This window comes from Callionymus lyra, chromosome 5 (assembly GCF_982586985.1).
Source record: "Callionymus lyra chromosome 5, fCalLyr1.hap1.1, whole genome shotgun sequence".
NCBI classification, from domain to species: domain Eukaryota; kingdom Metazoa; phylum Chordata; class Actinopteri; order Syngnathiformes; family Callionymidae; genus Callionymus; species Callionymus lyra.
This window is the reverse complement of record NC_141822.1, coordinates 22,827,951-22,849,509: the sequence shown is the minus strand read 5'-3', so window position 1 is coordinate 22,849,509 and position 21,559 is coordinate 22,827,951. Positions and strand designations below refer to the sequence as shown.

The 21,559-nt window shown below is 38.6% G+C and overlaps 1 protein-coding gene across 2 annotated transcripts; it reads left to right on the top strand.

Annotated features, from left to right (window-relative positions):
* Nucleotides 1–399: 399 nt before the first annotated feature.
* On the top strand, nt 400–20,992 carry gpd2 (glycerol-3-phosphate dehydrogenase 2 (mitochondrial)). Of its 2 annotated transcripts, XM_087791466.1 has the most exons (18): nt 400–515; nt 3,161–3,267; nt 4,502–4,510; nt 5,508–5,679; nt 6,150–6,274; nt 6,356–6,453; nt 7,173–7,336; nt 9,695–9,859; nt 10,434–10,578; nt 11,904–12,097; nt 12,241–12,375; nt 12,450–12,625; nt 14,523–14,654; nt 14,723–14,881; nt 16,215–16,327; nt 16,403–16,481; nt 16,556–16,654; nt 19,099–20,992. In XM_087791466.1, the coding sequence occupies exons 2-18, from the start codon at nt 3,166–3,168 to the stop codon at nt 19,222–19,224; spliced, it is 2,193 nt and encodes a 730-aa protein (XP_087647592.1). In that variant the 5' UTR covers nt 400–515; nt 3,161–3,165; the 3' UTR covers nt 19,225–20,992. The 2 variants fall into 2 exon arrangements, with proteins under 2 accessions (XP_087647592.1, XP_087647593.1); XM_087791467.1 differs by lacking the exon at nt 4,502–4,510.
* Nucleotides 20,993–21,559: the final 567 nt, after the last annotated feature.

The window sequence follows — 21,559 nt, the reverse complement described above, 5'->3', positions numbered from 1 at the left end:
CTTTGAAGTATTTATTTTATTGTTTTTTTTATTTTTTATTGTTTAAGCGCTTTGTGACCCTGGTCTAGAAAAGCGCTTTATAAATACTAATTACTTACTATATCACAGTAATTACAAATACACGAAATGCATGGACACTAATAGCTATTTCCCTTTGATTTAGAATTTCAACCACCGCATGTCAAGGTTTTCTTCCCGTGATAAAAGAGTTGCAGGACGACAGCTGGTGGTCCTTCTTCTCTACGTTATTATTATCCTCCAGGATGGTGGGAGAGGATTGTTGCGCAATACCACCTTCCCCTTACGTCAAAAAGTTAAACCCGCCTACTTTCACTTGTGATTGGCCGCAACGGATCACTACGAGCGCTCTGATTGGTTACCTCCCCTGTCGCTGAGACGCCGATGGGCTTCCTGGTTGTAGGTGTCGGAGCCCAGCTTCAGTGTGGATAACAGCAGCCCCTGCAACGCCCTGAGCGACTTGTGTCTTTTTTTTCTCCTCAAAACCCTGGAAACCTGTAAGTGGGAATGTCTGTCGTGTCTCCCGCTTGTACTAACACTTCGTCACCGTCTGTGAGAAAAAAACGAGCAGAAAAAACACCTTCGAGTATCCGCTGTACTGTCACGATGAAACCTCGGTTCGAACTGAAATACATTTATTTAACTGTTCCCTGTCATGAATGTATCTTTTATTTACGTGTTCTTGAGTAATACCAGTCAGTAGTGACACGGGAAGACTAAAGGGTTGTGATACTGTAATCCGAAGATGTCAGTACAACAGCTCAGCGAGGCGTTATATTACCGTAATAACGCTGGAATAAAACCGGTTATTGTTAAAAAAACAAAAACAACAACAAGTAGATAATATTAAATCTCTGTAAAATAAGGCACATTCAGGTTGACATGTGCTTAACTAGGGTCTGCTGACTCATAATGACTGTGGGGGTGAGGTTTGTCATGACCTATAGAGAACCATGATCTGACACATTAGTTAGATTTAAAAAAACTGTTTTATTATACATCAGTACTTCATTTTTATATTTTAGAAATGTAATGCAGACCAAATCTTGAGTGGACAAGCAGGCTGAGCATAAAAAGAAACTCATTCCATAGAGGATTCTCCAAACCACAAGAATGTCACCTTTGTTAACCTTGTTAATTACATGACACACAACAAACCTGTAGTACTGGACAATACAATGTTGTGTGTGGTTAATGGAGAGTACTTCTGTTTTACCACGTATGGTTTAAAAAAAAAAGGAAACTTCGGATTCAAATGCTACGTGAAACAAAACTATACACTTATATAACTTATATCACTTTCCTTGATTTTCTAGAACTCCTATTGTGTTATCAGTTTTATCTTTACCTTTAAAGTATGTACTTTATTGAATATTGTTTTGATTGTTTAAGCGCTTTGTGATCCTGGTCTGGAAAAGTGCTATACAAATAACAATTACTTACTTACTTACACCTAGCTTGTTAACACGTTTTTATTGAGTGGGATAACAGACTGAATATTTAATCAACATCTATTTGATACAGACAAATATTTAATAAAAAAAAAGGCTTATCACGATCAACCAAAATTCAGAAATTTGCTGCCGGATATTAACGGAAAAAAGGAATGAAATATTTTATGTGATAACTGTTGTTACACTATAGTATACGATTGCAATGATGAACATGTTATTAACCCATTTGTTAAACGATCAAATATGCTTTAAAGTTTTAACAGGAGGATGGATACAGCTATTTTCACATTTTCTTCACCGGATGTGTTTACATTTAAAATGATTTATTGTATAAACATAGATGTTTCAATGGCCTCTCTAAATACCTCAGGTCTGCTTAGATGTTTCAACCCTTAGTGCTGAGTCATGGTCTTTAATACATTAATACATATTTTTACGATCAAAGAGCATTAGTTTGGACTGGGACTCACTATATAGTGATATATATGTGTTTCATTTACTGTTTGATTACTACAGGTTCTGCCCCAAAAGTACACAACTCAATCCCACCAGTTAATCTGCTACAATGATAAGGTTTACAACATCTGCTGTAGTTTTGTGAAATGAAATCTGCTTGTCAGTGACAGAAAAGTTAAGTGTTGTGACAGAAGAAAAGCTAATTCTGTTCTTGGACTCCCCCTAAAGGCATACACACCCCTAAGCACTGTCTATAATTGGTCAAACTTGTTACGCAGGTTTATGCTTCAATTTGGACGGTTTCTCATTTGGTCTTCACTCATTCATCATTTGAAAAAAAAAAAGATATTTCCCAGCAGATATTAGAGCATTTGGATGACATCTGATTTGTTTATCTCATTTCAATGCTGGGTGAAACGCTCCAGACTTTAAAACTTGGTCAAAATAAAGGCAGGATTTTTTAACTTCACCAAACAATACATTTTGTTAAAATGTATAGTTTGGCACTTAACAACACTAATTCAAACTTCAGCCATCAAGAAAAATCAATTTCATCGTGTGAATGTTTTTTTTAAGTGTCCATGTTTGTTAAAATAGTGCTTTTCTTCTCAAACTAATATGGGTGTCGAGTCACAAAGTTGCAGGATATACAAACAAACTCTGTACCAAATGTTCGAAAACAACTTCTCGAAAAACGAAAGTTATTTTAAAGTAAAGTTATTTTAATGCCCCAACGTTCCGCCCAAGCCTCATCTGAGCAGTTATGACTTTGGATAATATTTATTATAGGAAGTTAAAACCAGAAAGTTTATCATAATGAAAATGGACAGCAAATCATGAGGAGGATAATCCTTCTAAATTGTTGTTACAGACATGTTGCAGATCATGAGTGTCAAGCACAGTGGGGGTTAAATCCTGGCCGATTCGCAATAAAAGGATTTGTAATTTACAACTTTAATAGTCAAGACAACATTTTTCATTAAATCAAGCACACAACAGTCCCTTTACTGTGTAATAAAAAGGCAAAAGCTAGAGGAAGTCATAAAGAGCTATATACATCTAACACGCCCACTCTGTTCCAACATTCCTGTCGCACCATGTTTCGTCTGACTCGCAGATTTTTAGGATCCTCCCTCCTTAGACGTGCACTCCTGCTTCACATGATCACTTGTCATGTCAACAACATAACGCGTTCTCTGTCGTCTCCTCACTGCCTTCCCCGTGTGTCTCAGGAGCCATGGCGTTCAGGAAGGTTCTGAAGCGGACGGCGCTGGTCGGCGGCGGGGCGGTCGTCACGGCCTTCGGTCTGTCCCAGCTCATAGAGTACAGGAAGACGCAGGTACTTCAACACGTGTTGTTGCTTTCTTGCACGTGATAAAGCGGCATGACGGCATGCGCAGGTTCATTTAAAAGTTTTATCCTGAAGTTTGTCAGGACATGTTGAGTCTAGATATTGGAATGTTCCTCTTTTCAGGTGAATGCTGGGATGGGAGTTTTGGATGTGGATGCTGTTGAGAAAACGTGTATTTATCACTGATGTCTTTTTTGCAGGGTTAAGAGAGACTTTTGTACTGTGTTTTCTGGTGATGAGAAAAAGTATGTGTATATATGTGTGTATAGTGAAACATATTTAGAAAACAAAGACATAATTAAAACATCTGGATCTGCACCTCCTTCTGAAGATTTGCTACTTGTTCTTAAAATACACCTTTAATACATGAATGTTGTACTCAGAAGAACATTTGTTCAGACAGCATCTTCCTGTAGTCCTTACTTGAGGTGTCTAGATGTTTTACTTTTCAAAAAAATTTAAAGCAAATATAACAATATACATATTTTTGTCCAGTAAAAATGTATTTCAGATGTCTGAATATTACAGAATAATGGGCTGTTGATCAAATAAATGCTTCCAAAATGTTGACTTAAAACATCAGCTCTGGTTTTAGTATAATATCATCTTTTATTCCATGTTTTTGGTACGAGGGATTCACACCATTGTAAAAATGCCATTCAAAGACTTCCAAAGATATCGTGCATTCCCGAATCGTCACCTGTGTCAAACTCAATCATGATGGGGCCGAGATCTTGTACTCTAAGTACAAGTTGCAGCCAAATAAAACGTGTATTTACTTAATAGGATATCTAATATTCATTTTATATTCTTTAAGGCTTATTTTTTCTGAATTAGTTCTGGGTTTTTCCCCTTTACCAAACACTCTCATCAAATCAATTTCCTTGTTCCTTATCTTATCTTGAACACTGACTCGGCCTTGAGTTTGACATGTGGTTTTCATGCATTACCACCAACTCTTTTCCTAATTGTTAAGTGGCTTCACACCATTGTGGTTGAACTATCTTACCTAAAGACACAAGGCTGACTGCAGACTATTTTTAAAGCAGAAGGACAGCTGTTTTCGTTGACTTCCGACCTCTGACCTTTAGCGGACCTACATTTGGCACACCACTAGAGCTACATGCCGGGCTTTATGTATCTGTATAACCTAATATGAACTTTGTTTTCTGTCCTGTTGCGATAATGTCTTCTCTTTCCCATCGTCGCCCTCCAAACCAAGCCCGGATTGGTAAGCAAGAAGTTGACCGTGATGAAATATGATTTATTATTTCACAATAGCTGGTAATCATGCATGCCTCTAATCCCTGTAATTGCACTGCTGATGAGATGAATGTCTGCTTGTGGCGCTGGAGCGCTTTAAGGGAGCGGCTGAATGACCATTAGCATGTTTCTGACTTAACATGATTACTGGTGGCCCTTAATTGCGTGACGGTGCTTTGGCTGTACGCACCCTCCGAAAATTGACAATGATTATATCATTGGCTTGTTTGTGCTTGCAGGCCTAAATTACCAATAAAGATTTGCAAGTCAAATGCCGGACCGACTGCGAACCACCTTGATTCAATCATCCTACCTGAATACTTCAATGCAGAGAAATGAATGTTTAATTAAAAGACGCGCAGCATGAATTCTATCATGGCTTTACTAATTATTTCGCTCTACAAATATGGACTGCAATGTAACGAAAGTCTCCTGTAACAACTAAGTTAAATAGTAGTTTATTTTATGTTTTGATGGAAAAAAGGGGAATTTAAATTATAATGTTTTGCTTGCATTTTATAATAAAGAAAAACAAACTGAGCCCTCTGCCAAGCAGCTCACTTCAACCCACACTTATATGAGGAAATACTCATTAACTATAGTCATATACTCATTAACTTCTCAATACTTAATACTCATTTATTGTAATTATTGAATCAATAATGATCAGTGAATGGTGCTGCTAATGCACATTTATTGATGGTTAATATTTTTACTCCAATTGTGTCACACCTAAATGTATAGTTCATCAAATTGAAATGAATGGGTATTTATTTATGATTTGTGTTGTATGTGATTTTTCACCATAATCCAATCAATAACGAATGAAAAAAACCATCAAATAACCTGATTTAAATGTAGACATTAATATAGAAGAAGTCCTAGAATTTAACATTGTAACCATCAAACAGCATTTTTTGAGTTTGGCCGTGTGTTTGCTCAGTGCTTCTGCGTGTCACTCTCAGGTGCATCTGGCTCACATGGCGGCAGAGGCAGAGCTGAAGGTTCCCTTTGCCAACAAGTTTCCTTCCCGACAAGCTCAACTGGACGCGCTTCGAGACACCGACGAGTTTGACGTTCTGGTCATTGGAGGAGGGGCCACTGGTGCAGGATGTGCCTTAGACTCTGTCACACGAAGTAAGTTTACCATCATGTTAAAAATCTCATATGTTATCACATTCTTTTAAAATTATGTTGGTGAAAGTCATTAGAACTGGGAAAAGTGGTCTATTCACACCAAGTATGTGGTCATAATACACCATAATGCTTTTTAATAACAGAAAAATCAGTTATTTGGCAAGAAAGAAGAAGACCACTGTTTTTTTATTATTATTTACCTACTGATGAGCTAATATCATAGCTACTGATGGAGTTGGGCTTCATATTCGGCTTTTTTTGCTTCAATATTTTTAAATAATCGTAGTTTATCAGGAACATATTTTTGAATTATGCTTTGCTGCCACACTCATTATTTACCTGCAAATTTAATGACATGAAGATCCTTTTTTGAACTGTAATTCCTTTTATATTTCTCATAATTGGTCACCGTCAAAGTTTGTTTTAGTGTGAAATACAGCAGATACGATGAAGTGTCTTCTTTGTTCCAGACCTCAAGACTGCACTCGTGGAAAGGAACGACTTCTCTTCAGGAACGAGCAGCCGCAGCACCAAACTCATCCACGGTGGCGTGCGATACCTGCAGAAGGCCATCATGAAATTGGACTATGAACAGGTTTGTTTAGTTTTGTCTAATACTTGTCAGCTTGTCTGGCTGATTTTTCTCATTCCGCTCTTTTTTGAAACTTCAATAAAGTACATGATGGTGAAAGAGGCCCTCCATGAGCGATCCAACCTGCTGGACATCGCGCCGCACGTGTCTTCAGCGCTGCCCATCATGCTTCCTGTTTACAAGTAAGAACCACGGAATTGATTTTCATCTTTGAAACTTGACCATGAAAGATGAATAATAAAACATCATAAAGGATGGCTGAGAATTGAACATCATTATTACTCCAGCAGAATGATTACAGACATTTAACAACTTTTTACAGAAACAGAAACGCCACATAAGTGTGTGACTTATTATTCTATTATAGTTACCTTATATACTACTAATACTATTTACACACTAGCAAAGGACACACAATGTTTTAAATTAGTAATTTGTACATTTTTATTGGGTCAAAGTTCTTTTTATGTGAATTTCATTTTATATTTATTTGTCCGACGCTAATGAATGCACCATAGCCTTGCCTACGCTTTCAAATGCAACACTCTTGCCTATATTTGGTGGAGGTAGTTTTTTTTCTTTATTATTTATTATTAAATTTTAAAAAAACTTTCCAAAAAATAAAAGTAGCTTCAGTCAAAAAAAAAGTTGCTTTAATAAAAACAGTGACATTGACAACAGAGGCTACCGTTTTTACATCATTGTGGGAAAAATAAATTGGCGGAAGGTGTCTTGTTCTGATGAGTCAGCATATCAGGAAAAGGTTATCATTAAGTTATTACCGATTTATATTTTTCAAAGCACCAACATTTTCTATATCTGGTGAAATTCACACGTTTTTGTATGTTTGCACTTGAAAAATACTGACTTTAGAGTGTAAACTGTATTTTTCTTTTTCAAGATGGTGGCAGTTGCCTTATTACTGGGCAGGCATCAAGATGTATGACCTGGTGGCAGGAGCACAGTGCCTGAAGTCCAGTTACGTCCTCAGCAAGACGAAGGCCTTGGAGCTGTTCCCCATGCTTAAGAAGGACAAGCTGGTGGGAGCCATCGTCTACTACGACGGTGAGTTACGCACGTGACACTGTTTGTGGTAACATTGCTCTTTATTTTCTGTAAACACGCCCAAAAGAGCAGCCTTACTCAGATCTGCCCTTTTCTAGCTTCACCTCCTCTTATTTGCCAAAGTCATACAAATTAGATCTGATTCTGACACAATTTATTTTTCAGTTCAGTTTTTTAAAAAGGTCATCTAATGCCACGCATAATTAAAACTGATTTTCTATTAAAATTGCGTCACCTTAATTCTTAAAATCACATTTTTACTATATCACAAGTCCCTCAATATAATGAGAGGATATTTATTTTTCTCAATGCTCCCATGTCATTATTTTTCTAATTTAAAATCATTCTCTCTCATTTGTCATCAAACATTTTACTCCTGTTCTACAACATTTCTCAACTGAAAATGTCAAGGGCAGAAAAATGCAGCGAGGCAGCAACACTGATGGCAGAAGGTTGTGGTCACGATAGAACTCAGATTTAAATCTGGCCCCCTGGCCTTCACATCTTCACTGGTCCTTGAAAAAGTGTGTTGACAGGCCAGTTGGATGTTTTTTTCCCCGTGGCCAAAAGGTTGTACGTTCGGCAGAGGAGCCGACCATATGCAGAATGTCCAGCTGAGTGTGAGGCACGTCGTGCTGCAGGCTGGCTTTCCGTGTCGCCGTCGAAAATATCAACTTCGTATCCGGGGGTGATGTGTCTGTGACTGCAGGCTCCTCTGGCGGCACGATCAGCTTGTTCTGTCCCCATGACAACAACAAGTCCCTGTGTCTTCAGAAATGGCGCCACTTAAGCGAGCGGATTCGGTATTCATTAATTTTGTGACGCAGCGACACATCTTTGAAAAATTAAGTTGATAAAATCGATCAACAATGTTGGTTCTACTTAGATAAGATTTGATTGATTCAGCTTTGGAAGTATTTCAGTGCCAGCAGAATATAAAAGAGTAGAATTTTCAAATGTTTAAAGTTTAAACTTTAATTTTTATTTGATTAATGTTGTTGTTTTTTAAGCTTTGAGTCATTTCATTTGAATGACTGAATTCAATAATTTTTCTATTTAAAAAAATAATTAAATTAAATAAAAGCATTTTCAAACTCAATTTTTTTTTTACATATAGAATTTGTGCAACCAAATCCAACCTTTTAATATGAAAAATATAGAATTTAGTTATTCAAAAAATATAATTATGAAAAACAACATTTCAATAAAAATAAGTCAAAGCTTCAACATTTGAAATGTTAAATTCAACCATTCAATATTTGGATGGCACATATATATTTACATGTCCTGGTTAATAACTCCTCTAATGACTCCTGATTGATTTTGAATGTAGCCTCTAGTTCTACAGTTCATTCCACACGTTATTTACGACTATCTGACCGAAAGGATCTTTCTTCTGTAGCCGCATATATCGTCCCTCCCCCTTCCGCGACCTCCTCCCCCATCATCCGCTCTGAGATGGGGGCTGCGAAGGTGGATGGGTGGGGTGTTCTCTCTCCAATTATGCCGTCTGGAACAATCACGCCCGTGACATTTTGAAATCTGACCTTCTCTCCCTGCGGTGTGGAGCGTTGTCGTCAGTCGGACCGGCTGAGCAGCAGCTATTTCCTCTGCTGTCTTGGTAACTTCTGCTGGTGTCGCCGCCATCCACAACATGATGGCTCTCAGATATGTTTTTTAAAGTGTATTATTTTGCCTAATTGAGAAAAAAAACATTACTTATTTCTTTTCATATAAAGCTTTAAAATACTAACAATGTTTGATGATTAACGAGTATTATTTCAGTATATCAGTGACATTAAAATAGATGGTTTACCATTTTAAATGTTTTAGCTTTTATTTTTTTTAATTTTTTTGTTTTAAGCATTTCATTGTTTTATTGAAAAATGTAATTAAATTATTTTTAAATTGAAGGTAAATTTTTGTTTGTTATCTGAATAATTAAATAAAAAACAAATACATATATATAAACACTGAAAGATTTATTTTTTAAACATAGATTAAGAGCATTATTAACAACTGTTTACCGAAATAAATACAAAAGCATCACAAAAAATATTTTTCTATAATAGTTACATGTAAGACTAGTAATAATGCTGCTTCCATTCCAAAAAAATGTTTTTCTTAATTCAATATCGTTTAATTTTTAGTCTTAGATTCAACATAAAATGTTGGTATAATAGTGCCAACATTTTTAAATGCAATATGTATTTTAATTAGAAAACTATTGAAAAAAATGTAAATACATTTAAATAAAAATAGCTTGTTGTAAATATTTATTCTAATGTGTACTCATTTTATTGAATCTTTTGTTGAAAGAGAATCGTTGACCAATTCAGTCTCTTCTCTGTCCTAAAGGACAACACAACGACGCTCGCATGAACCTCGCCATCGCTCTCAGTGCCGCTCGCTACGGCGCCGCCGTCGCCAACTACACTGAGGTGGTGCATCTGCTGAAAGTCAAAGACCCACAGACTGGAAAGGAGACGGTGAGAGGTGCTCGCTGCAGGGATGTGATCACAGGTGAGACCAAGAGATTGATACATGTAGTTTGTTACTGTACTTCTCCACCATCGTAGTATTGTGATTTGGCTCCGACTGACATGTAAAATAAATATTTTAATATCATAATACGCAAAAACGTATTTGGTTCGTGACTGTTACTAAGTTATTCTTTCTTAGAATCAAATGATCACAAACGTCTTCGTGCTTTTATGTTTTTAATATGTCTTTTTTTAATGTTATCACCAAAAACTACGCATCTTGAACTCGATTTAATTTGACGAAACTCTCAACACTTCACTCTGTCTCGAACACTTTTTCTTCCCTCTCCTACGAGCGCCTGTTCAGTTCCTTTTCCTTTCTGAACCTTTCCTGTGTGGAAACTTCCTGTTTGATAAAAAATGTGATTGTGTTCTGAGCGATAAATAATGTGAAGGGAAAATCATGGTTTTAACTTTATATAACTTGCATGGTTTTTTCTGTCCCTCTATTATCATTAACTTCTTTTGGCGTTAGAAGAAGATTTTAAGTCAAAATTAAATATGTACATTATATCCTAATGGTGTTACTCAACTACATGAAAATCCGTTTGCAGGTCAGGAATTTGACGTGAAGGCCAAATGTGTCATCAACGCGACCGGACCGTTCACAGACTCGGTGAGAAAGATGGACAACCAGAAGACGAACAACATCTGCCAACCCAGTGCTGGAGTCCACATCGTCATCCCGGGATACTACAGGTATTGCTCACGATGCAAGACAGAGAAGGAATATGACTTATTATTTCCCACCATAATGAGGCGAAGAACTTCTCTTCATGAGCGCACAGATGTTTATTCACCTTCTGAAACACTAAATTGGCCAAACATCCTCTGACCTATAGTTCCAGGCGCAGGACGATCTCCTCTGGTTAAGACATAGTGCAGTAATAGAGTGGTTTTGTCCAAGTCAGTGTTTTAAAGTTCAGTGCAGCTTATTGAACCGAACCCGGGGGAGCCGGAGCCCTTTGAACAGCGCCACAAATGCCAACCGTCTAATTCTCCGCCTTCCTTTCTCTCGTCTTCATAGTACCTTTGTCTGCCACCTCGCTGCTCCCTCCTTCCAATGCTCTTTGCACTTCAGCAGGATTTTCATACTTAAATCATCTGTTCTTGCACACAGTTATGTCAATCAATCATATTTATTCCGAGCTTTACCTGCACCTGCATTCATTTACGAATAGAAACTGCATTTATGTTTTTACTAATTTTCTTAAAGCGTTGTTTAAAATACAACGGTATCCTGGCTGAAGAAGTACATTTAAAATACTTTTGACTCAACAATGAATACATGTAAATTGAGAATGCTTCACGACTGAATACAGGAGAACAAAAGAAGAATCCAGTAACATAAACAGACCCGGAATTCAAAGACACAAAATAAACAAAGTCTAAAATCAGACAATGGTAATTTCCGATATGCAGTGAGAGCTGCATCCTGCTAGTAAAACACATCTGCAGCATCAAAGTGATTTGTGCAATTATTTTTCAAAAGACCAACTAATGTCAAACTCTCCTGACTCACTCACACGTTTCAAACGTTTAAGTCTTCCTCTCCAAGATGCAGTAAGTCTCTCATCATGACCATGTTTTGAACTTATTACTTTATAAAGTTCTCCCCCGTCTGAAATCTTGGCGAACGAGAGGTTACCAGAGCGAGTCAATTTTGACGTAATAATGGCTTCACTCCTCCTCCAGCCAGCTGTAGCCACACTCCGCTTTGTTTATACAACGAGTGCCTTGGAGGTGGAGACTTGTATTGATGAGGCAGGTGCTTGACCAATCACAGAAGAGTGGCTGTGGTTATAGTTAACACGATTTAATCTCCAGAAAAACAAAGTGTTTTCAGTGGGCGGGGCTTAAGCACATTTTCTAATGTAAAAATTTCCACGAAAAGAGATTTTTGTACAAACAGACACATACTGATGAGAACAATAGACGTCCAATATCTATTTAAGACACACTTAAATCAACACATTAGTTGCACGTTAAATATATTCATGTGTATTTGAATGTCTGTTCCACAGCCCTGACAACATGGGTTTGCTAGATCCAGCCACTAGCGACGGTCGTGTCATCTTCTTCCTGCCCTGGGAGAAAATGACTATCGCAGGGACAACCGACACCCCGACTAATGTGACAGCCCACCCCATCCCAGGAGAGGAAGATATCAACTTCATCCTGAACGAGGTCCGAAACTACCTCAGCCCTGATGTGGAAGGTACAAAAGCGCTTTTAACTTGAAGTGAAGTGAAAGTGATCCGGTTTCTGAGAGACCTGGTTACACCACAGAGACTCCATTCAGATCATCTGGAGATGATGAGGTGCTGGTTTAACTCACATCATACTCCACATTTCTTCCAGTGCGCCGAGGCGACGTGCTGGCTGCATGGAGCGGTATACGTCCACTGGTGACGGACCCCAACTCGAAAGACACTCAGTCCATCTGCAGGAACCACATCGTCAGCATCAGCGACAGTGGACTGATCACGATCGCTGGTCAGTCAGAGATGCCTCAAGATGGCACGCCTACTTCATTACGATGTTAACTCAGCAGGCCTGTCTTTGTCCAGGTGGAAAGTGGACCACCTACCGATCCATGGCTGAGGAGACTTTGGATGCGGCCGTCAAGGAACACAAGCTCCAGGCGGAGGCCTGCAAGACTGTGGGTCTGAAGTTGGAGGGGGCTAAAGGCTGGACCCCGACGCTGTACATCCGTCTGGTCCAGGACTACGGCCTAGAAAATGAGGTAAATTAGATTAGTTTGTTCGTAACTAATGGCTGAATATATGTTTTGAGCAAATGTGTTAAAGCAGCAATATTTAATATTCAAGCATCAATATGATTTATATTGTTTAGTAAAGTGTGTGTACAGTAAAATAATTCAAATTTCTATCTACCATTAAAATGCAACTATTCTCAGCATTTTTGTGTCACAATTAAACTTTTAGCTGCTAGATTGTACCAGTCAGTCGCACCCAACAGTGTCCAAGAGGAACATCAACAGGTTGGACAGGTTGATCAGGAGGGCTGGCTCTGTGGTTGGCATGAAGCTGGACTCACTGGTGACAGTTGCTGAGACGAGATCTCTGGACAAACTATTTTCCATCATGGATGATGACGGTCATCCTCTGAGCACTGTCATCAGTGAGCAGAGAAGCAGATGGAGTGCACGAATGCTCCTCCCCAGATGCAACACTAATAGACTCAGGGACTCATTAATTCCTGGTGTTTTTTGGTTTAATTCTGAGTTTGGGGACACGAGTGAAGGGAAAATCTGATTCTATTCTATGTTAATCATTGTATCCTTTTATTTATTCTATCTATCTATCAGAACAATGGAATCCTGCAAGATCCCAGCAATGACTGAGGATGAGAGGATACAATCGACTCCATCAGCTTAAAGCGGATGTTTAGAAATATTTTGGTTCACAAACAAATGAAAGCTACAATGACTTTGTCAGGAGTCATGTGGTCTGTTTATTATAGTCAAGAACTCGGACAATACTACAAAAATTAACTTGTTTCTACAGTATTACAATATATCATATCGTTGCCACTGTATCGTGATATGTGTCGTATCTCCAGATTCTTGCCAATACACACCACAAATCATGACTCACAGTAGAACCTTTATAGTAATTTATTTAATGATGCGATAAGGTGTGTTACTTTGTCTGGACGACCATCTTGGAAAGTCTGTGAGTGTCACATGACCAGCAGTGGGTCAGAGAAAGTGTTTTCATATGAAGTACTGACAGGCTTTTTTTTTAACTATCCAGGAAGTTAAAACTAGTAACTGATGCAACAAATGAACATGCAAATGGAAACATTGCAGTTACGATATTCTAACACTATGAACAGAAGTACTATGTTTAAGTTAAATGGATTCAATTACAATAACACATACTACTGGACGAGTCTGGCTGCAGCAGCTCTTGAGAGATTTCTTCGAGTGAGACTTGACTCTCAGCTATTCACAGGAATGGATGCCACAACATTTTAAGCTGTTGTTGCTTCAAGGTGTTTTATTTTAAAGTTACTCAATATTTACTGCATATGAATTAAAAAACCTTTTTGGGTTAATGCTGCACAATGTCAGGAAATCACCCGACAGACTCTTGGCCGCTTCAAACGTGGCTGACATTAAAGCTGGGCTGAAACAAGGCTGACATTTGTGCCACACACAGACCATGTGCTGCGCGAGCCATCAGCAGCATTGAGTAAGAAAAACATCGATTTATATCACCTTCATCCACAATTTTCTGATAATTAGCTTCACTTTTTCAATCAATTCAACAATGTTTTGGAGAAGAAAACTGCACTTACACCTCATTAAAGCTGGGCTGAACCAGCACCGCTTGTTCTGCGGAATATTCCCTAAAAGGTCACTGTTGATATTTGGACAGCGTTTGCCCTTTCAAATGATCGGCAAGACAACGATCTGAATAGCAAATAGCCGCCTCGTGTTTTGCAAACGTATGACACCTCATTGACAAAGTGACGATAACTCTCGTCGTCCAAAGAGATGAAGTCAATCTCACGGACCTGCTTCAACCATCACCGTTCAAACTGTTCGTTAAATCCTCCATTATTTGTTGTTAGTTTCATTGGAAGAAGAAGAATAATTGCGGGATTGTTCACAGGTCGCTCAGCATCTTGCCGCCACCTACGGTTCAAAGGCATTTGACGTGGCCAAGATGGCCCTGGTCACCGGCCAGAGATGGCCCATCGTCGGCAAGAGACTCGTGTCCGAGTTTCCATACATTGAGGCGGAGGTAAAGTGTTGGCTTCTCTTCTGCTGCTCCTCCTCTTCCTCCGTCCGATCCTCTGCTGCTCTCCGTAGGTTCTCTACGCCATCAAGGAGTACGCCTGCACTGCCATCGACATCATTGCTCGACGAACACGTCTGGGCTTCTTGAACGTTCAGGCAGCAGATGAAGCTCTTCCACGCATCATCCAGCTCATGGCCGGAGAGCTGAGCTGGAGCGAGGAGCGCAAGACGGTAACACTTGCAGCACGTCTTATGAATTGTCTTATTACAAAGTTACACTTTTTTTTTTTTACGAATGGACTTTTATGTTTACATTTTTTACTTTAACTTGCTGCTGTGACAACACAAACCTTGCCACTGTGGTGTTGTATCACATGTCATCTTATCTCAGGGTTCCTCCAGATCCTTAAACAGTTAAGTTAAGTTATTCAATGAATATAAAACAAATAAATTTGACACTTAAGTCTTGAATCGAAATTTTTCAAGTCTTAAAAAAGGATTTTATGTTAGTTTCGAATCTTAAAAAAATTGTTGAAATGAATTTACATGAAAATATAATAACTTACAGTTTTACAATCACAATAGTGGAACTAACAATAAAGGGAAGCAGTTGCTGCCAGGACTCTCGCAGCAGATGCACGTCTCGGTTCTACTTCAACACGGTTCAACTCCGTAAAGAGAGCAACGTGGAAGTTGTAAAGTCAAAGAATTGACGGCCCATGAACAATTTCTTCATGGCTGAAAGTGGTTTTGGTCAACGAGTATAAACCATTATGTATTTTGGTCACAACATTTTTTTAAATCATGCTTGCATCTATAATTGGTTATTTTATTCAGATTTTTAAAATTCTGGTCTGATTGTCGAGCTGGTCTTAAATTTCAATTTCATATGGTATTAAAAGAGTCTTCAATTTAATTGACTCAAACTAGTTCCATACAAAGATATTGTAATAATCATATAGACATGTGCTCATGTTTTCTTATCTGTTTAATATATCAATTAATTTGGATTAAGTAGATTATCATGAATTTAGAGATACTAAACAGTGACAGGAAATAAAAAAATATTCCATTATTTTGGTAAAATTTCCCAGACTGAACATTTTTATATAAAAATTGAAATATTTAACATTATTGATGGGTTAATAGAATTAAATATAAAGGTCAGTAGGCGGTGCCTTCAGTTTAAAAATGATGTGAGGAATCAATAGAAATCTGTTAAAATCCATTGATTATAGATCAGTGAGTGACATCTAGTGGACTCTGAAAACAAGGACACAGTTTCATGAAGCTTCTTCGACACGAATCATACGTGTAAAAATCGCACCCATTTCCTCTGCAGCTGAACGACTCACGCATGTTGTCTCACTGGCAAAAAATTTAACCCTGTATTACTGACAGAATGAAACATACAAATAGTGTCACAATTTCATACTTAAGAAATAAATCTTAAAATATCGATATATGAAGAAAACTATTCTGTTACAGTTAGTGTAGTTTTGCATGTTTCTGTACCTCAGAGTCCCTCATGTCCTTTTTTCTCATTGGCTGCGCTCACATCCAGGCGGAGCTGGAGGCAGCGAGGAAGTTCTTGTATCAAGAGATGGGCTACAGGTCTCGTTCTGAACAGCTGACCAAGACGTCCGAGATCAACCTGGACACCCAGGAAGTAGCCAGGTATGTGTTTCCCTCCATACGAGTCACGTGACATGCTTCTTGCTCTAGTGTGTTTGAATACACTGTGCTCGCCAGGTACAAGAAACGTTTCCACAAGTTTGACAAAGACAGGAAGGGATTCATCACCACAGTCGACGTCCAGCAAGTTTTGGACGTGAGTTGAACTCTGCCCTCCTTCTCAACATCACCGTTTCATTGATCCTCTTCTTTCATTTTGCATCTGCGCAGAGCATCAACATCCACATCGATGAGAACTCTCTCCACGAGATCCTTAACGAGGTGGACCTCAACAAGAACGGACAAGTGGAGATCGATGAATTCTTGCAGGTAGGACCACAAGTGTGATGGAAATGTTAAAGGCAGTTGATATTAGATCAATATCCGCTCGAACAAGCTGCTCATTTCAAGTCATGGATACGAGGAGGCTGGAGGTGAAAATTTGGATTCATTAGCTATGAGGTTATTGAACAACTAATGTTTACTAAATCATGAAAGGTTTGTCTCCTCTTCCGTTTGACATTCATAAAGATCTTAGCTTTGAGGTTTTAAACAAATTAAAAGATAATATGAGGAAGTTTATCAGTGCCATTAGAATATTGAATTCAACATTTCAAGTGTTGAAACATGGATTTTTTTATTGAAAGTTATTGGTTTTTTTTTAACATTTAATTATATTTTAGAATTTTCTTATTAAATCATTTTTATATTAAAGATTAATTTGTTTTGTTTGTAATTCAATTAACCCTTTAAACACTGCATATGTGTTTTTTGGAAGAGACAACACAAGGTTTAGAACAATATAATAATAATAATTAATAATTCAATAATACATTTTCTAAAATTCAATATTAAAAAGAACATTTCTGGTAGTACTATAATAACATATTGAATTTAAAAGGCTATGAATAAAAAAGAAAACGTATTGAGAATATATTTTTTTTAATTATTGGAATTGGAATATCAAACTATGTTTAAAAACATTATTAATAAAAAAAAGAAGAAGTTTAAGCTCAACAAAATTAATTCCAACGTTCAATATAAAACATTTTAATCAATTGATAATAATAATAAAACAACAATTTAATTAATTAAAAAACATTAATCTTATTCATAATTAATATTTCATTTATATGTAATTCTATTTGCCAACGCCAAAAATAATCGTGTCTGGTGTTTACAAAACTGGCTTTTCTGATTAAAATAATCAAAAGTTTAAACCTTTGACATAATAAAATCTAAAAATTCAATATTCTGGTGTCACTGATCTACTTCCCTATCGCTGCAGTTATTCTTCTTGCTTCCTACACTGGCTTGAGATGAAAACTATTTTTAATTCAATTTAGAGCAGCTGAACGGTAAAACCCGTCTTCCTCCGACTCAAACGTCTGGAGTGTTCCACGACAGTGGTGAGAGCAGAGAACACACTGCAGTGTTGGGAGATGTTCAGGACCTGCAGGTTGAAACAAATCATGCTAATTGGAACCAGCGACTCCAGTAATGAGCGCTGAAGAGCGCGAGAAGCTCTCGTGTCCATGTGCCGGTAAATTACTTTCACACTTGAGTCCGGATGAGCCGCGGTGGAGGAGCTACATGACAGTCGATGAGCAAGTCTTCATTAGCGCGACATCCGCTTTGCTTAATGACATCACGTGTCGGGAAACCAAGCTGCACCAGGAAGTGTGTTCTTGTTGTCTCCGGAGGGACACGTTCATGAAGAAACTTTTGTTTTTTTTCATTCAAAAATGCATGTTGTGTTTGATTGATATTCTCAATGTCGATGTTTGTGTGTGTCCGTGGTTACGACTGCCCCGCTCTTGGATCTCTTAGGGCCAGCAAACAGGTACTCCACATTCATATGGAACCATGGGAAGTCAGGGACCTCCGAGTCGTGCGGGGGCTTCTCTTAAAGCCCTCTTGTGTTTATGTTGTCTGGGACCAACACTGGAAACAAAAATGTGAAATCTGTTTAAAGCTGCATCAGGAGTCATTGTTGACGTGGAGGAACACAACAACAACAGATTAGTTTCTACTCAAATCTAAGAGACTATGTTGATCAACCAGGTCGACAGTTACACTCATGATCAGTATTAAATAAACCCTTTATTGACAAGATTTGACGACAAAAAAACATTTCAAACACACATTCACATGAAGGGTGATGGTACAAATCGATTGAGTTCTCTGAGAGGGAATGAGAGGAAGTTAGAAGGCTATTATCAAATTATTTAGTTTTAGGAAATGAAATGTTTGAACTTCTACCACACCTAAAAAAAGTAGTGTCGAAGCTTCATGAAGTAGATTTTAGTGGTCAGTGGGTGGCGCTGTCAGTTTGAAAATGATGTTTCAGGCATTGAATGAGTGTTAATTACTGTTTAAAAGATATATTTTATTAAGTAAATACTTAATTTTTTCCGATAAAAACTGATTTTCCAATATTAATACATTTATTCAAGCCTGGAAGTAACTGGTGATTGTGAGGGAAACAACATTCTTTCTTTAACCCACTTGAACGTTGGGATTAACCACTAACAAAGTCATGGTTGAACAAGAAACTGTTAACTGTCCTTCGAAACGGCGAGTGTGTCGTTGAATGAACAACCTCTCCTGATGCAGCTTCAACACACAGATGGTCAGTCGGTGCTGGTTTTACTCTTCCTCCCGTGCATGTGAAGGTGAACTGACATTAACTTTTGGCGTCGACATGCGCTCTCGTCGCCGCTGTCGCCTCTGTGGCTCGAGTCGGGTCCTAACTGAAGCTCTGTGTCGTGCAGCTGATGAGCGCCGTGAAGAAGGGCCAAGTGTCGGACAGCCGCCTGGCCATCCTGATGAAAGCAGCTGAGGAGACTCTGGAGACCAGAGGGCCGGTGACGGTGGATCGCAGCGGGGGCGGAGTCTGAGCCCCACGCCCCCCCCACCCCCACCCCATTGTGGAGTCCATGGACGGTGTCATCGACGCTTTCCAATAAGCGGTGATGACAAACACACACCCAGGTTCCGTGCAGATGATTCCATTTGAATGACAATGTCTCAATCAAGAATGCAGTCGGGGTGAAATTGGCCAAATCAAGCGCACCAAACACGTCTAGTGCCTCGTCTGTTTTCTACCTGTCTTTGATCTTCACACTCCTTTTGTACCTTTTTTTTTTTTAACTGTAGCCACTAGCGTGGTTTCTCACTCCGATGCAGCTGCTTTATGATAGAAGCTAGTTTAAAGTCTGCGACGACACACATCGTGCTTCGGACAATATTTGCCCTGAGATGAACTGATGGGCTGCTGAAGCTTCATGAAGTGTCATTATCCACAAAGACCACTAGATGGCACTCATTAAACAGATATTCCATTGAAACAGATTTTTAAACTGAGGCCGCCACTGCTCCATGAAGCTTCATGAAGCTCCATGAAGTTAGCCACATTCCACCACGTTCACCTATATTATATATGATTTCCTCTAATTTAACAACCTGTAGTAGTATTTGTTTGTAAATTTTAAATTTGCCATCACTTTACTTAAGGTATGGCAGCTTTTTTAAGAACTCTTAAAAACACGCAGCGTAAATGAAAACACACGTTTCTTCGTGGCATTTGTGAATGTTACAAACTCAAGTCAGGTTTTCTAAACTCCACAGAGCCTTTTTAGCGAGAAACTCTAACATGGTTAGCATCGCTAGCATCTCTTCTCCGTCTTCTATTCCATAACCAGCGACTACTGACGTTTACGGCTGTTCTTTTACCCTCTATTTATTCTCTTTAGTCACTTTGAAAGCAAAAACACGAGATTATATTTAGAAGAAAAAAAAGGGATTATTAGTAGAGTTTTATGAAAAAATTAGAATATTTATTTATTGAATGTTTCTGTCCCTGCACGAGTGTCCATCTGTGACCCTGCATGTTTGTGTTTGTGTGGAATATTTAAAGGTGCTTCTCACATGTATGTTTGTAACAGTGTATGACATACAGTATGTGCCTTCATGGAATAACAAAGAGTGGCGTGAAGAACGTGTGAATGATGCTAACACAGGCTGCCACGGATGAGCAATAACGTCAATATTCAATATAATATAACAAAAAAAACACCCAATATATGTGTATAAATGAGTGTGTTGTCCAGTTACTGAGTTGTTTATTTAATGACACAAGTTGTAAGATTAAAAAGATCTATGTTGTGAGAAAAGCTAACGGTTATGCTATAACACTTCCGCTAACTAAGGGCTAATTTATCATCAGTCACTGAATGTCTCTTTCGATTGACATCTTTCTGTCAACATGGCCACTGAAATAAGGGGATTATGGGATGGTTCTTGGTATTATGTCGATCGTACCTCTTTGTTGCCTTCTCAGTGAAATCAGGTGTCGCCTCTTCTCCTCCACCAAACTGTGTGTGTGTGTGTGTGTGTGTGTGTGTGTGTGTGTGTGTGTGTGTGTGTGTGTGTGTGTGTGTGTGTGTGTGTGTCGTCCTCTTCAAACTGCCAACGTCGCCTGTCAAACGTTGCTCATGGGCAGCGCGTCTTTAATCCTCCTCCTGATGTTTGATTGTTTGCCGTGGATGAAATTACAGCTTCATCTGGACTGAATAGAGAATCATATTCCGAGTTCTTTTTTTTACTTCCACAAATACTGTAAAGGAAACAAAGTCATTATCTAATTAAATGTATCTGGTTGCTCGAGAGGCTTTGTGACCATTTTTTTTGTGTCCTGTGTGAACATCCTTCAAGTCGAGTGACACCAGTTTGTAGGTTTTCTTTAATAATATCCACTGGATTTATTTTCATAACCTCATCGATCGACTCTCTGTGAGCGAAGGACTCGTCACCCGCGTGTGTCCGACACGAAAAAACACAACTCCAGCCAGTTCTCGCCGACAGATTCCGGCTGAAAAAAAACAGGCTTTTCTTCCGTAAAGGTCACGGCGTCGTGAGTGACAGCTTCAGGTTCTCACGTTCCAATCAGCGACGTGGTGGCGGGTGTTTCCTGGGAAAAAAAAAAAAAGAACCGACGGTTCGGGGAAGCAATTAAGTGACGGCGTCGCGGGACAGATGTGTGTCGACTCTCTCCTGGGGGCTCGGACGCCGACGCTCGCCGTTAATTGAAGAGGATTTGGGAAGAAGACACAATTAACAGCCTTCGCTGTGGCTCGTGTGTTTATGGAGCTCTAGTGATATGAAAGAAAACTCAGCTGTCATTTACTGATTCTATTTTTTTTACTCCCAAAAACATTTTTATTTTGAGAGTTT

Coding starts and splice junctions, on each gene's coding strand:
- gpd2 (XM_087791466.1), top strand. CDS start 3,166: ATGGCGTTCAGGAAGGTTCTGAAGCGGACGGCGCTGGTCGGCGGCGGG. Junction 14,882..16,214: donor GGAGCGAGGAGCGCAAGACG/GTAACACTTGCA, acceptor GCTCACATCCAG/GCGGAGCTGGAGGCAGCGAG. Junction 16,328..16,402: donor GACACCCAGGAAGTAGCCAG/GTATGTGTTTCC, acceptor TGTGCTCGCCAG/GTACAAGAAACGTTTCCACA.